This window comes from Phaethon lepturus, unplaced genomic scaffold (assembly GCF_000687285.1).
Source record: "Phaethon lepturus isolate BGI_N335 unplaced genomic scaffold, ASM68728v1 scaffold280, whole genome shotgun sequence".
In the NCBI taxonomy this organism is placed as follows: Eukaryota; Metazoa; Chordata; class Aves; order Phaethontiformes; family Phaethontidae; genus Phaethon; species Phaethon lepturus.
In genome coordinates this window covers 13,131-26,795 of record NW_010512430.1, presented here as the reverse complement: position 1 = coordinate 26,795, position 13,665 = coordinate 13,131, and the positions used below count along the sequence as shown (strand labels likewise).

The window sequence follows — 13,665 nt, the reverse complement described above, 5'->3', positions numbered from 1 at the left end:
AGTCCGTCTGAAGCACTCCGCAGGACTTAGCTGGAGGAGACAAAAGGCATGCATGGTCTGTTGCATTATTTTGCTGAAATGTACTCTTTTTCTAGAAATTTGCACCTGGTGTTTATCCAACTGTAATCTTCTCCTTAAATTGTTGGAATTTTGATTTTGCTGTTACTTGCTCCTGCTGGTACCCAATGTAGACATTGGATGCCAACTAGTGCTTATCTGGTTTTAAGCTTTGTGCTTTGTTGAAAGTTGGAAGTAGTGTTGTTTTGCACTTGGTCAGTAAAGAGGAGACATGATTTGTTGATGTTGTAATGCTTTTATATAGTTCAGACCTTGGAGGCCTTAGTCAAACCATCTGAAGAAAAATAATTCTACTTTTCATTACTGGATAATTCTTTCCTGTGATATATTAGCTGGTATACAGTCATAATACATTCACTTGACAGTTCTGATATGTAAGATACCTTAGTAAAAATATCTCTAATCTTTCTGAAATGTCCATATAAAGTATATCATACTGTGACTTGACTACTACTTTGAAAGAGCATCATGCAAACGTTACTGAACTCCTGCAAGGCTCTGCTGACTTTAATAAATTTTGAAGCAGGCACAGATTCCCTGATGTCAGAGTCTCAGGAAAAGTACTATAATAAGGCTGCTCTAATAGCATCCTTTTCAACTGTTAAAATGTAAGAAAGAAATTTCTTAAAAAAGTTTTTGATAAAATATGCTTCACAATGTTGTCATACTGTTGTAAGTAGCAAAAAAGCAACAGAGTTTTAAAGCAGAAAAATGCTCTGTACAGTTTTAAATGTTTTAAAAAGCAATGGATACACTCCTTTCTATGGTTCAGTACACGTGAACTAGGGATTCACATCCGAAATTCATTTTTATCTTCATTTGGTCATGTGGAGTCACTTGCATTTTTCTGTGTTCCAAAGCCTCGATAAACCAGACACAATTTTTTAATTAGAACAAACAACAGAAATCTTACTTAAAAATGTTTATTGTAAAAAAGTGGCTAGAAAACAACATGAATTTCACTTCACACATTCTTCAAGTTATCCATAGATGCTGCTATAGGCAACAATTCACTTTCATTCATAACACATTCAATCATATAAAAATAAAAATATTTACATTATGTCCACATACTTTACAAAATCATCAATAAAAAAGGCACTTGGAGGGGTAATGCTGAAAATATTGCATTTCCTTTGTGCATTAAAAAAAAAATAATTGTCAAACTCCCGTGAACCCCCTCTCTTGCACTTATTCCCGTTTTTTAAAAAAGATTAGAGTTTAGAGGAACCATTCCATATTAAAAGATGGTCAAGCATGCACCAGGAATGTTTGAAGCTACAGTCTTTTTTTTTTTTAAAGGCACATGCACAGTTAGTTTGTGGCTTTCAGTTTTTTGTACATTCTCTTACATGTTTTTTTTTTCCCTCTCAGTTATGCAGTTTTAAAGCATTTCAGATCATTAATGAAGGCCTTGGCTTCTAATAAAATAAAATAAAAAAACACAGCAATGAATAATATTAAACATTTACTAAGGTAAACTTGGAATACTTTTTAAGGCACCTGAGATAAATGGTGTCTAGCGAAATTCACTTGGGTAGTATTTTTATTAAAAGTTCCACTTAAAATACTGTTTCTTTGGTTGAAATGGCTTGGCAGGAATGTATTGTTAACTTTGCAGTCTTTTCTAAGCAAGAAAAGACGACATACATTTGGCTACATCTATAAAGAAAGCTGATAATGCTTCTTCCTTTAGAACTACTTGAAATGTCATGCATGGTGTCTTTCCCCGTATTTCAGAATTCACACTTAAGAATGAGAATGTGTGACTGAACAGGAACTACTTAAAGCTCATTTCTACTGACATTCTAAGTTCTTCCACTATTTTGTTTGCTTGTTTGGTGGTGTTTTGGTTTTGTTTGGCAGAAAAGAAGACGAGAAAACGCCTTTGGATTTCCACTTATCATTTGGAACAGGAGTGGAGAAATGCATTGAGTCCAGGTAAACATTGACTGCATGACTCAGTGTGCTACACAGCAGCCAGATTCCTCGTGTTTGTGCAGAAGAGACATTCTGGAGAAAGTTTTGGAGCAATTTTTGCACTGGTATTTCTTCACATCCGAGTGGGTCTGCAGATGAGCCCTCAGATTGGATCTGTCTGCAAAAGCCCTGTTGCAGTGAGGACAGGAAAACGGCTTCTCTCCTAAAAAGGAAACATCAAGAAAAAATAGGATAAACTTTTAAAAAAGTAGTACGTGCTTAGGACAGGTAAACCCCACTTCTATCCTAAGAAACAAACAAACAGAAAAGATTTGTTGTAATAAAGGCTGTAATAAAAAGTTAATTGGACCACAGATACAACAGCTTTCAGCCCTGCTCTCTGTACTTGCAAAACTCAGTTTTTTCAGAACATGCTGCTTAAGTGCAGTCTCCGAAGAGAAGCTGCTGACACCTTCTGCATCTACAGGTGCAGGCAGTACTTTAGGTTGGGCTCCTCCCAACATTTTCAAATATTTTAATAGAACTTTTCCTGCTTAGCGCTGTGTGAATTACTGGGGACAAGGGCTTTGACTGAAGGGCAGCAAACAGCAATACAGCCATTACATTGTACCCAGTGTTATACTCCAAATCAAGTTTTTGCCTCAACAGAAAAGACAGACTGCTTTGGTGATGATGTGTTTCCAATTCTTAAAAGCTTGAGATAGCACATGCAAAACGTGCCAATTGCTTAAGGAGTCAGAAAGCAGCCCCTCATGCATTGCCTTTCTGTTTTGCTGCTTGATGTCAGTCAGCTGGAGCCTTCTCAAAGTTAGCAACTTCCAAAGCCTGAAAGTTAACATAAAATCCTTAAAGCAAAACCTTCAGCTAGTGGAAATGGGCTAAACTGTCAAAAAATTTTCGAGGGAGCAATGCTAATTTATGCCAGTACCTAGCCCAAAGTTATGAGACCATGCTATGGTCTCCCTATGATCCCCTTCCTCCTCCCCCCCACCCCAAGAAGGAGAATTTAGCCTTTTGATGATACATTTGAAATTCTGCATATGCATTTCAAGGTTAGTAAAGAAACACTGCTGGTTTTTTTTCCACCTGTGGAGAAAAATAGCAAAAGGACATCCTGACATTATAGCAAGAAGAAACTGCAGTTGTAATGGTTGTTCTTACCAGTGTGAGTTCTAATGTGTCCTTGAAGTAGCCAGGGTCTAGAGAAAGCCTTGCCGCAGATCTTGCAGACACAAGGTAGCGTGTGGGTCCTGATGTGCATCTTAAGTGCTCCCAGGCTGACATACTCCTTGTCACAGTACTTGCAGCTGAACGATTTCCTAGACTGGGCATCACAGTGCAGCTGCTTATGTTTGGCCAAGCCAGAGAAAGTTGAATAGGTCTTGTTGCATAAACTGCACTGAAACTTTTCAGCTTCGATTGCATGGGGGTCTGAAAGCTTGGACTGGATTCTCTCTTCTTCATCGCTAATGGGACTTTCTGAACCACTGTGATCTTTGGAGGAGGTGTCAGAAGGTGGAGGTGGACTGACTCTTCCCAAAGATGAGGGGTATCCAGAAAGCGGAGAGAGGTCATTGGGTAACGGAGACGGTAGCAGCCCGGTTGTAGTCCACACAGTAATGGGATTGTAAGCTACTGAGCTCAGGATCTCTGGCTGTGGTATGATAGGGACTGGATAGCTTTCATACAGGTATGGGGATATAATCACTGGAGAAAGAAGAAAATTTTAAGGTAAGAGAACCAAAAAGTATTTCAAAAGGCAGCAAAATTAACATTTTGGCGATTAAAAAGTGCATAAATTAAATAGTATGATCATCTGAATATAAGGAGGATTAAGGAAATAGCATTTCATACATATATTCTGATGGGTAGCGACAGTGCCCTTGGACAGACAAATTACAGCTGGAGAGTCTCTTCAAGGCAGCATGCTGTCTCTAAATCTGTGCAGCCTGACACAATGAAGCAGTGAAACTTCCTGAAGGATTTGTACAACAGTTTCAATTCCACCACCAGCAGATACAGAACAGGAAAACTCTAAGTAACGAGTTCAAGTGGATGAGCAAACTTTATGATTAACTCTGGGCAGCATCGACATATTTCTCAAAACTCCCTCCTTGTAAGCAAAAAGAGAAAGAGCCAGCAATGAGCTAACCCCAAACCCGAAAAGAAATCCCACCCCTCCTCGTTACTGCCACGCGATGACCGCAGCCTCGGACGCAACGCAGCGGCATTAGTCTTCTTTTCGCTACCTGTATGAGTGTCCAGCTCGCTGTAGTTCGGCTTCTTGGATGAATTGAAATGTTTCTTGACCAGGAAGGAGCGTGGCATTTTGGATGCCGCCTTTCTCCCTCTTCCAGACTCTCCCGGTGGGTCGGTGTAGTGGTCCCCGGCTGGCGTGCAGCAGGCGCGCGCACACGCGATCACTGCGAGCGCATCGGTCCTTTATGGCGTTGCCTGCCCCCCGCAGCCCGTCCGCCGTGGTGGTGTAGCGGCAGTGCAGAGGCGCCTTGAAAAGTGCCGTAAATACCCACTAGTCAGGTGCAGGGGGGAAGGGTTTTCCGCTCCTCCAATCACTTCGGGATGTTCTCAAGCACTTTTCCAAACAGGCTGTTTTTCTGGGAGGGCTCTCCGGCCGCTGGCGGCAGGGATCCAATCCCTGCGCGGAGGGCTTGGTTCAGGTTTCAGCTCCTCCCGCTGGAGACAGCTGTGAACGGAGGAGCAAGCCGTGGTCAGAGCGCGTTATCCTGCTGCAAAGCGGGTGTGTGTCGCTCTGTAGAATTTCTGTCTAGAAAAATGTGTTGGTCGAGGTGCTTTAAAAAAAGGTCAGTTTACTGATTCAGCTGAATTCTTTTTTTTCTTTCTGGCAGAGACCTGGATAAGTCATAGGCACTGAAGCTTCTTGTTTTCTTTTTTTTTTTTTTTTTTCTTTTTTTTTAAAACAAGTCTGCTTTCCAGATGTTTGATATAAGAATTACAATGGAACAAACTGTTCATTAAGGGCAGAAGGGGGGACATTACAAGATAACAAGTTAGCCGGCAGACCTAATGGAAGCCTTTGAACTGCCTGTGTGCCTGCTCCGTTTGGGAACTGCCTTTGAATAGTTGTTTTTAGGAAAGGCTGGAGACAGCAGCCCGCCTCCCTAACCTGCGCCCTTCCAGGCAGAAGGGCCAGAGAGATACTGCAAGTGAGTTCAAGGAGAGGGAGAAGCCCTGGAATGATTACATTTCAGAGCAAGATGATAGGGTTTATATAATACGCATACTGCTTCAGACTGTTCATATAAAGAATATTTTATTTTTTCACTTTAAAAATCTGCAGAATGCAAAACCTTGACCTTTCCTTCTTTGGGAGGAGTTATGTCATTCTTTTGCCTATCCTTTTAGAGCACCGCCAAGGAAATTTTCCTAATTATCCAAAGCTGTTAAAAGATACACAGATAAGCAACCCCCCAAATTATAGACTGGAAGATTTAAATGTCTCTTAAACGTCCTTCTCCATTAGTATGTTTAGGACCTCTTGATTTCCTATGAAGGTATAATCTGTAATATGTATTTCATTTAGGATGAAAGTCTCTTAAATGTACCACAGAATTTTCTGGTTATCTAGATTGATTTAGAGGAGGCATTTAGTCACAGATAGGTTTTTTAATTTTAAGATGTTTGCATTTTGAAAATATGGACAGTTGAATTCTTGGTCTGCCCACCCCACCACTTCCCACCCCTCCTTTTGTATTAACTACACCTGCCTGGGCACATACCGGTATGCCGTGCCGATGTGCCGCTAGGGCTCTGTCCTGTCGGGAGGAGGCGTGGAGGGGTGTTTTACAGAGACCACCCCAGCCCTTTTTTGCAGCAGGTGTTGGAATAGATGGGGGGGGAAAAAAAATTCCCTCTGGTTCTGTTAAGACACGTAAGAGCAAAGTGCTTTGTCAAGCTGCGTGACTTAATCTCTGGGGTGCCCACAAAACAAGTGCAGAGAAAGTTAGCCATTTTCAAGAACTGATTAAAAAGATTCAGCTGTTCAGCATCTAACTCTGGTGTCTGTCAGTGAAAGGTGTCACATGGATTTCCAAGCTGCAGGGAACACACCCAGGCTATGGGAGGAAAGGGAAAGTGGCAAGAAAAGGGACTTGCCAGGTACCTGCTTCGCAGCTGGGATGAAGGAACAGATGCAGCTTTTCCTAAAACGGAGAGCAGCGCTTGCAAAGGCACAAGCCATTGCTTTCCTCAACTGCACAGAAATTAAGAAATCCACAATGTGTTTTTTAAAGTTTGCATTTGTGGTCCTGCTCCCCTCTCAGCTCTGTTCCATCTGAGAAGTCCCTGTCCCCTGCCAACTCTGGGAAAGCACTGCATTTCAGGATGTGAGGCATTAGTCTGTATCTAAATAGTCTGTTACATGAGCTGTGATTCAGACCTTGAGCTGGTTTAAGTTTGTGTGTTGAAATGAATGGAGCCATGCAGATTTTCACTGGCTCGGGATCTGTTCTTTTGTATGTTTGCTAAAAGTAAAGGGTCTGATTCACCAGTGAGGTACTCCCTCTCGGGGCATTTTCACCAGCATAACACCAGAGTGATGCAGTTTAAATTAATTGCACTTATATAAATCACAGGAGCGTAAGCAGTTAGCCCACTGGCTGAGCTGACTGAAGGATGTTAGGAATTGGATAGAAGGCATGTTATTACATGGTCCTGAAAGGATATTAGCAGCACATACTACCTGAGTGAGGTCTGCTGTCAAAAAAAGGGAGAGTCTGCATGAGGAGTGGGTGAGTCAGAGTAAACAGGTGTTCTGAGTGTTTACGGCAAATGTGGATGAGAGGGCACTCGGAGACGTGCAGCATCCATCCCCGTGCAAGGAAGGAAACACAAAGGTCGAGTGCAGGAGACAGGAGGTTTCCCCTCCTTGGAGGAGCCAGGGAGGCGCGGGGATTGCGGAGGGCGGCGGATGGCTCTGACGGTGGTGCTGCCTGTGGGCAAAGCCTTGCACCCACCGCCGAAAAAACAGGCCTAAAGGCTTCGCTCTCACATTTTACAAGTAGTTGGTCTTTTAGGGATTCTTTGTTTTTACTTTGAAAGCTTGTGTAAAGCTGTCTTGTTAATGCCACTGTGCTGCTAATTGCCACTCCGCAAAGCAGGTAGGAAATGATCTGAGCAGTTCTGTTGCCTGAAACCTTGGTATGTGTTTTGCACCAACAAAATGGCTAAGACCAAAGTTTCCCAAGCTTGAATCATGCAGATGAAATGGCGTGGTTTTTTGGGGTGTTTTTTTTTTTTCCCCTACATCAGACCACTTGTTCATGTGCCTAGATAACAACCTGTGAGCCTCGCTTTAGTCTCCCCATTTCTGACAGCTCCACCAAATCCCTTTCCTTGTCAAGTGTTCTGAGAAGGGCATCAACTTTTGTTATTCAGCTGTCTGGAAATGGAAGGGTGCCAGAATTATGTTTGTTATCAAAGAGGGAAGAAGGACCCATGCTAAGCCATCACCAGGTTAGTTCTTCTCATGACAGCATTTATGTCCTTACCAAGCATCAATTACTAGCAAGATTGTGGATCAGAAAATGTTAAATATCTGGATAAATTACAGCAGAATCAGGAAAAATAGTTTCAGAATATTAAATGTGTTATGCTGGGTCACTGTTCCCAGAGCAAAATATATTGCTCTGGCAGGACTGTTAAGCACTTTTTGCCTGGGCCTGCCATGGAGCCCATGGAAGGCAGCACAGCGAGGTTCAGAGGAACCCCCAGGAGTCACTGAGCCCAGTGGAGTATACCAAAAACAGCTCTGCAAGGTTACTGATGCAGGTGACGGCTTCATCCCAGAAGGTGTAAAAGCACAAGTAACTCACACTTACAGTGTAGCTCTTGCAATTCATCAGCCGCCTACATTTCAAAGGAAAGTGTGAAATGGTTAATATGAGGGGAAAAAAAATTGATCAGTTTCCAGTAGCCAGTTGAATGTAGAACATATCAACTAAGCTTCAGTCTTACCCTTTGCTTTCGTATTTCCCCCTTACTGCCAGCTGGTATATCTTGAGAAAGTAAAGAAGTGGTGTAACTTTTAGAAGCAGGATGGTTTTAATACAGCTGGAAGATGAGGAGTACCTCAACTGTGATTATGTTGGATGTCAGAGAAGAAGAAGACCAAAATTAACAGCGTAGAGGAAAACAGGGAATGGTGTTCCTTCCCACTACCCCAATACCTACGCCTTAAGAAATTTTTTGAAACACATTTTTAGGATACCTCTTCTTTCATGTTTTGCTCATTCTTCCAAATGCTGACCTGAAATATCATCAGAAATGGCAGACAATTTAAAGAGGAACCATCATGATATCATGTTGAGCTCCAGTCTTGTAGGCTTAAAGTTCAATGAGTCAGAATAAATCTTTGCGTCTTGGAAAGTTTTTCCAATTCAATTAAAAATTCTCCACATTTTGAAGGTTTTGCACCAATAAATACAGCTCATCTAAAATCAGTAACTTTAAGTCAGAGTTACCAAGTACAGTTTTGTAATAGGATCTAAACTTGTGAGATTGAAAGAGATTAAAAAAGAGGTTTGCTTTTCGGACATATTATAGACTTAAGTGTTCCTCCATGTTTTGGTTATTCAGGTTTGTAATTCCACTTTAAGCATATTAAAGAGGTGATGACTGAACCACAAATGTCTGATTCAGTCTGAACTTTCCAATAGGACAGAGACCTTTGAAATGGGTGTCTTAGAGGTCTAAGCCCATCTCTAATTTTGATATATACATGTAAAAATAATGCCAATAATATCTATGGTGAGGAAACCTGCATTTACTAATAAGATACAAAAAAGTTCCTTTTGGATCAAGTAGGTCAAAGAAGGCTGGCTTCTGTGCGCTCTCTCCTTCACACCTGTGTAACTTCACTGACTTAAGAGGGTTCAATTTAGAGTCAATTTAGCCTATAACGAAGGAACCTGGTCATAGTTCAATTTTCCTACATTGTTTCTACATGAAGATATTTTAACAGCGGGCCAAATTCCCCTGTCATTCCCATCTGTAGTATCTCCGTTGGCTACAGCTGAGCTATTTCAGATTACTCAAGCAGAACTGAGATGTGATTCTAGTACAATAAATGTAACTCTTGCTTATGTGTGTAGTACTGTGACAAGTATCCATTAAACAGAACTGTGTTACATCCCAGCTAAAGCTACTACACTCCAGAAAGCAACACTTTAGCCATCGTTTCCTGATGATTTTCCTGATCACGGTTTCCCGATCTTCCAGTATGCCACTGGTATTATTCATAAGAGGAACAAAAGATTTGAGAATGCTGACCTTGGGATCCAGGGAGCGAAAGCGAGGGCTTGCACAAGCGTTACGTGGTTGGAAAGAGCCATCTGCCGGGCACAGCCACCGGCGGGAAGCGTTTGCTCTCCGGAGCAAGACCTGTGCCAGCCGCCCCACCGTGTGGCCAACCCGTGAACTGGGGACGCATAAGACCTCTGGGATGCACCGCGGGAGGCAGCTGCCACCGCCCTGCTGATGGGGGGACTTGGGGGAAGAGGAGTAGGGGGGTGATGGAAACGGTCAGGAAATGGCCAGGGCACTTCTCGGATTTTGTAGTATGTCTGAGATCTGTGATCGTTCTATGATCTACTCCACCTTGACAGTGGGATGGAATGCACCCTCAGCAAGTCTGCAAACAACACCGAGTTGAGTGCTGCAATTGGACACGCCTGAGGGACAGGATGCCATCCAGAGGGACCTGGACAAGCTCAAGATCTGGGCCCGTGTAAACCTCATGAGGTTCAACAAGACCATGTGCAGGGTCCTGTACGTGTAGATGTGGCACTTCAGGACATGGTCTAGTGGGCATGGTGGTGTTGGGTTGATGGTTGGACTTGATGATCTTGAAGGTCTTTTCCAACCTTAATGAATCTGTGATTCTGTGATTCTGTCCTGCATCTGGGTCAGGGCATCCCCCAGTATCAATACAGGCTGGGGCACTCAGAGCAGCCCTGCCAAGAAGGACTTGGGGGTACTGGTGGATGAAAACCTGGACATAAGCCGGCAATGTGCGCTCGCAGCCCACAAGGCCAACCACATCCTGGGCTGCATCAAGTGTGGCCAGCAGGTCAAGGGAGGTGATTCTGCCCCTCTACTCCACTCTGGTGAGACCCACCTGGGATACTGTGTCCAGCTCTGGAGCCCTCAGAACAGGAAAGACATGGACCTGTTGGAGCGGGTCCAGAGGAGGGCCACAAAAATGATCAGAGTGATAGTGGAACGCCGCTCCTATGAGGACAGGCTGAGAGAGTTGGGGTTGTTCAGCCTGGAAAAGAGAAGGCTCCAGGAAGACCTTATTGCAGCCTTTCAGTACTTAAAGGGGGCTTATCAGAAAGATGAGGACAGACTTTATCAGGGCCTGCAGTGATAGGACAAGGGGTAATGGTTTTAAACTAAAGTAGGGTAGATTCAAACTAGCAGTATATAAGACTTTTTTTTACAAATGATGGTGGTGAAACACTGGCACCGGTTGCCCAGAGAGGTGGTAGATACCCCATCCCTGGCAACATTCAAGGTCAGGTTGGACGGGGCTCTGAGCAACCTGATCTAGTTGAAGATATCCCTGCTCATTGCAGGGGGGTTGGACCAGATGACCTTTAAAAGTCCCCTCCAGCCTGAAGTATTGATGACTCAATGGTTCTGTGATTTTGTGACTTTTGGAGGGGGGGTGTGTGTAATTATTTTTTGTTGCTTACAGCAAAGTGAGACATGAAGGCATCATTCGATATTTCCTGCTCTGGGGAATGCATGTCTGTGTGTGTACGTCACTTATTTGTCATGTATTGTGCATATGTGTTTAAAATGCATTTCTGTATCTATATATACTTATGTTTGTATGTATTCTGACATATACTTGTGACCACATTTCAAACACTGACAGTTCAATCACATGACAAATATTTATGTGAAAGTGTCATTATTCCTATTTTACAAATTAGTAAATGAAGCATGAAGAGATTAAGACTGAAATTTTCAAAACATTAGTTCTTAAGTGTATTTTTAATTAAGCTTTGTGGTGCCCTTCTCTACAACAGCCTATATTCCTGTCTTTAAATGCTGCACAAGCTCCTGTATCATTTCCTATGTAGAAATTGTTATTGTATTTATTTACAGAGAGTATAATTTGTATTATTCAATTATTATTTAAACTAACATGATATTTATCCACAGTCTGCTGTAGCTTCATAGATTTTCAACTTTCATAGATTTTTTTAAATACAATAAAACCTTATTTGATACCTTTTTAAAAATTTCTGCTTGTCCCTTTACTCTGGTTGATGGACTAGAGTACTTGGATTGGACCATCTATGTTTTGCCTAGGTTTCCCTTCTGATGTTCTCATACCGAATACTTTACACAATGGCTGAAGTGTTTTTTCCAGAGGCCCATGGTCCACTCTCAACCATACCCTACCTCGCCAAATGTACCTTAAGGTTTCCCACCACCTTGCTGCTTTGACTGAGTGTCCTTGAAGCAGTGACTACCTACCAGAAAATGCAAATGTAAACTCCATCATCATACACTCTCTAATATTGGGTTGAACTGGTCGATATCAACAATGTCCCACCTTTGGGGGACCTGTATGACACCTCCTCTTCTTGGCCACTCTTCCTACACACCTACATAACCACCGACATTGCCCTTTTTCTGATTTCTTCCTTTAAAAGCACAGACAGTTGCTTGTTGCCAGGTAGGCACAAATTGCTCCCTCCCCTTCAGGGTGCAGGAAGGAGCAGTAGCCTGTGCCATTCACACACACCATTCACACACACCATTCACACACACCATTCACTCATTCACACACACCATTCACACACACCATTCACTCATTCACACACACCATTCACACACCCCATTCACACACACCATTCACACACACCATTCACACACACCATTCACTCATTCACACACACCATTCACACACACCATTCACTCATTCACACACACCATTCACACACACCATTCACTCATTCACACAGCCTGGCCAGCAGCCGCGGCTGTGTCGGGGGCTCTCTCAAGCAGCGGTAAGTGTGTGGGGCAGTGTGCTGCGTGCTGGGGGACAGCAGAGACCTTCCCCTCTGCTGCTGAACTGAGTACTCAGAAATGCTCGGGGTGTATCTGCCACAAAATGTAACTTTCCTGGGCAGTTATCTTAAATTAGTGGATTGGTGAGTGTCTTTTTTATTTATCACCTACATATTTATTTGTGTAAAAGGATTCAAACTCATGAGATCTTTTGTACATCTATCCAACTCTTGGCATCTCAGTGGTGTGCACTGTAGCTGCACTGCTAACAGCTGGGACACTTATCTTTGTGCTCCAAAATGAACAGATGATGTTAGTCCATAGAGTTAGTATCTCTATTTCAATATAAATTCATGATTTTGCTGTGGCAACAGAAGGTGAGAGGTGCTGGGTTTCCATCAGTGTTGCTCTTCTGTTTCATCCTGAGGCCTAATGACCTGCTGCTCAAGATGATAGTAGTGCTACAAGGCTGGTTCACCACCTGTATTGCCTGCTCTCCATCCCTCATTTAACATTATATATTACTTGCACACTGGATCCCAGGAAAACTCTGTAGTTGGCAATTCTTGTGATTTCTTGGATTGCCTTCAAGAACTTGGTCTTTCCATTTCTCAGGGTCTGTTTGGAAGTTCCCAGGATCTCAGAGATTTCTGATAGTGAAGATGTCTCTTCTCCTGAGCTCCAGCTCCTTTGCATTCAGACTAGTACTCTGCTTCTGGCTCTGTTAAGCTTGATAAAGACCTCCTGCGCTATCTTCTCCTATCGCCTTAAACAATAACCGTTGCCAGCTGCAGGCCTGATGTCTGAAAGTCCTGTTCTGTCTTTATCTGTTATCGCTGGAATAGCTTTGAGGGCAGGCTGATGTCTGGAGACATTTTTTTTCTTCAGTGGTACCTGGCAAAAGCGTAGCGCAGATTGTCAGGGGCTGGGTGATTCAGCATGCCAGAACCTATTTTCGTCATCGCAGAGACCTTTTTAGTCCCAGGGAAGTCAAGCAGTATATCTTCAGGATTACCATGTAGTGACTCCTTTGCAATGCTCTGTTCCCTGATGGGAGTTTTCCCAAACATCCAAGACATTCTTGAGGGCTTTCACCACTGTAAAAATGCTAAAGGCTGCAAAAATGAGAAGGCACAGCTGCTAACTCTGGTTTCCATGAGTGTGAGGGTGTCTGGGCTTTCTGCTCTCCTCTGTTCCTTCCTCAGCAGCTCCACCAGGCCTGAGGGATGTCTGCACTTTGGGTTTCTTACTAGCTCCTGTAAGAGCCTTCAACTGACTACAGCGTGTGGAGTCGATCTCCTTACAGTGTGTCTCAGGCTGCTAGAGAGGGCACAGACTGACTATTATCTTTTTCTTTCATGGTGGGAACAGTCAGACATCGTATTTCAGCCAAACTTGTGTCTTGCTTTAGTAACATTCTCCGGCAATGGTACCACTTTTGCATCAACCACTGTACATTTCAAGTGATAGCAGCTTTGGTTGTTTTTTTTTTTTTAATTTCTGTGTTAACAGCCCATGTCTGCCTACTGGCTTCAGAACTGTTTTACTGCATATTGCCAGCACTTGGACACACTTCTTCAC

At 43.0% G+C, this 13,665-nt stretch overlaps 1 protein-coding gene across 1 annotated transcript; it reads right to left on the bottom strand.

Moving 5' to 3' along the window:
* Positions 1-1,936: 1,936 nt before the first annotated feature.
* On the bottom strand, positions 1,937-4,519 carry SNAI2 (snail family zinc finger 2). Its single transcript, XM_010286866.1, has 3 exons — positions 4,269-4,519; positions 3,181-3,726; positions 1,937-2,221 (listed from the first exon to the last, which is right to left on the bottom strand). Exons 1-3 carry the CDS (start codon positions 4,345-4,347, stop codon positions 2,040-2,042), a joined length of 807 nt encoding a protein of 268 aa, XP_010285168.1. The 5' UTR covers positions 4,348-4,519; the 3' UTR covers positions 1,937-2,039.
* Between the last annotated feature and the right edge of the window lie 9,146 nt (positions 4,520-13,665).

What these genes read in the sequence shown, in the direction of transcription:
- SNAI2 (XM_010286866.1), bottom strand. Translation starts at nt 4,347, where the DNA reads ATGCCACGCTCCTTCCTGGTCAAGAAACATTTCAATTCATCCAAGAAG. An exon ending in CGAGCTGGACACTCATACAG is followed by an intron (nt 3,727 to 4,268) that starts GTAGCGAAAAGA and finishes TTCTTTCTCCAG; the next exon opens with TGATTATATCCCCATACCTG. An exon ending in ACACATTAGAACTCACACTG is followed by an intron (nt 2,222 to 3,180) that starts GTAAGAACAACC and finishes TTTCCTTTTTAG; the next exon opens with GAGAGAAGCCGTTTTCCTGT.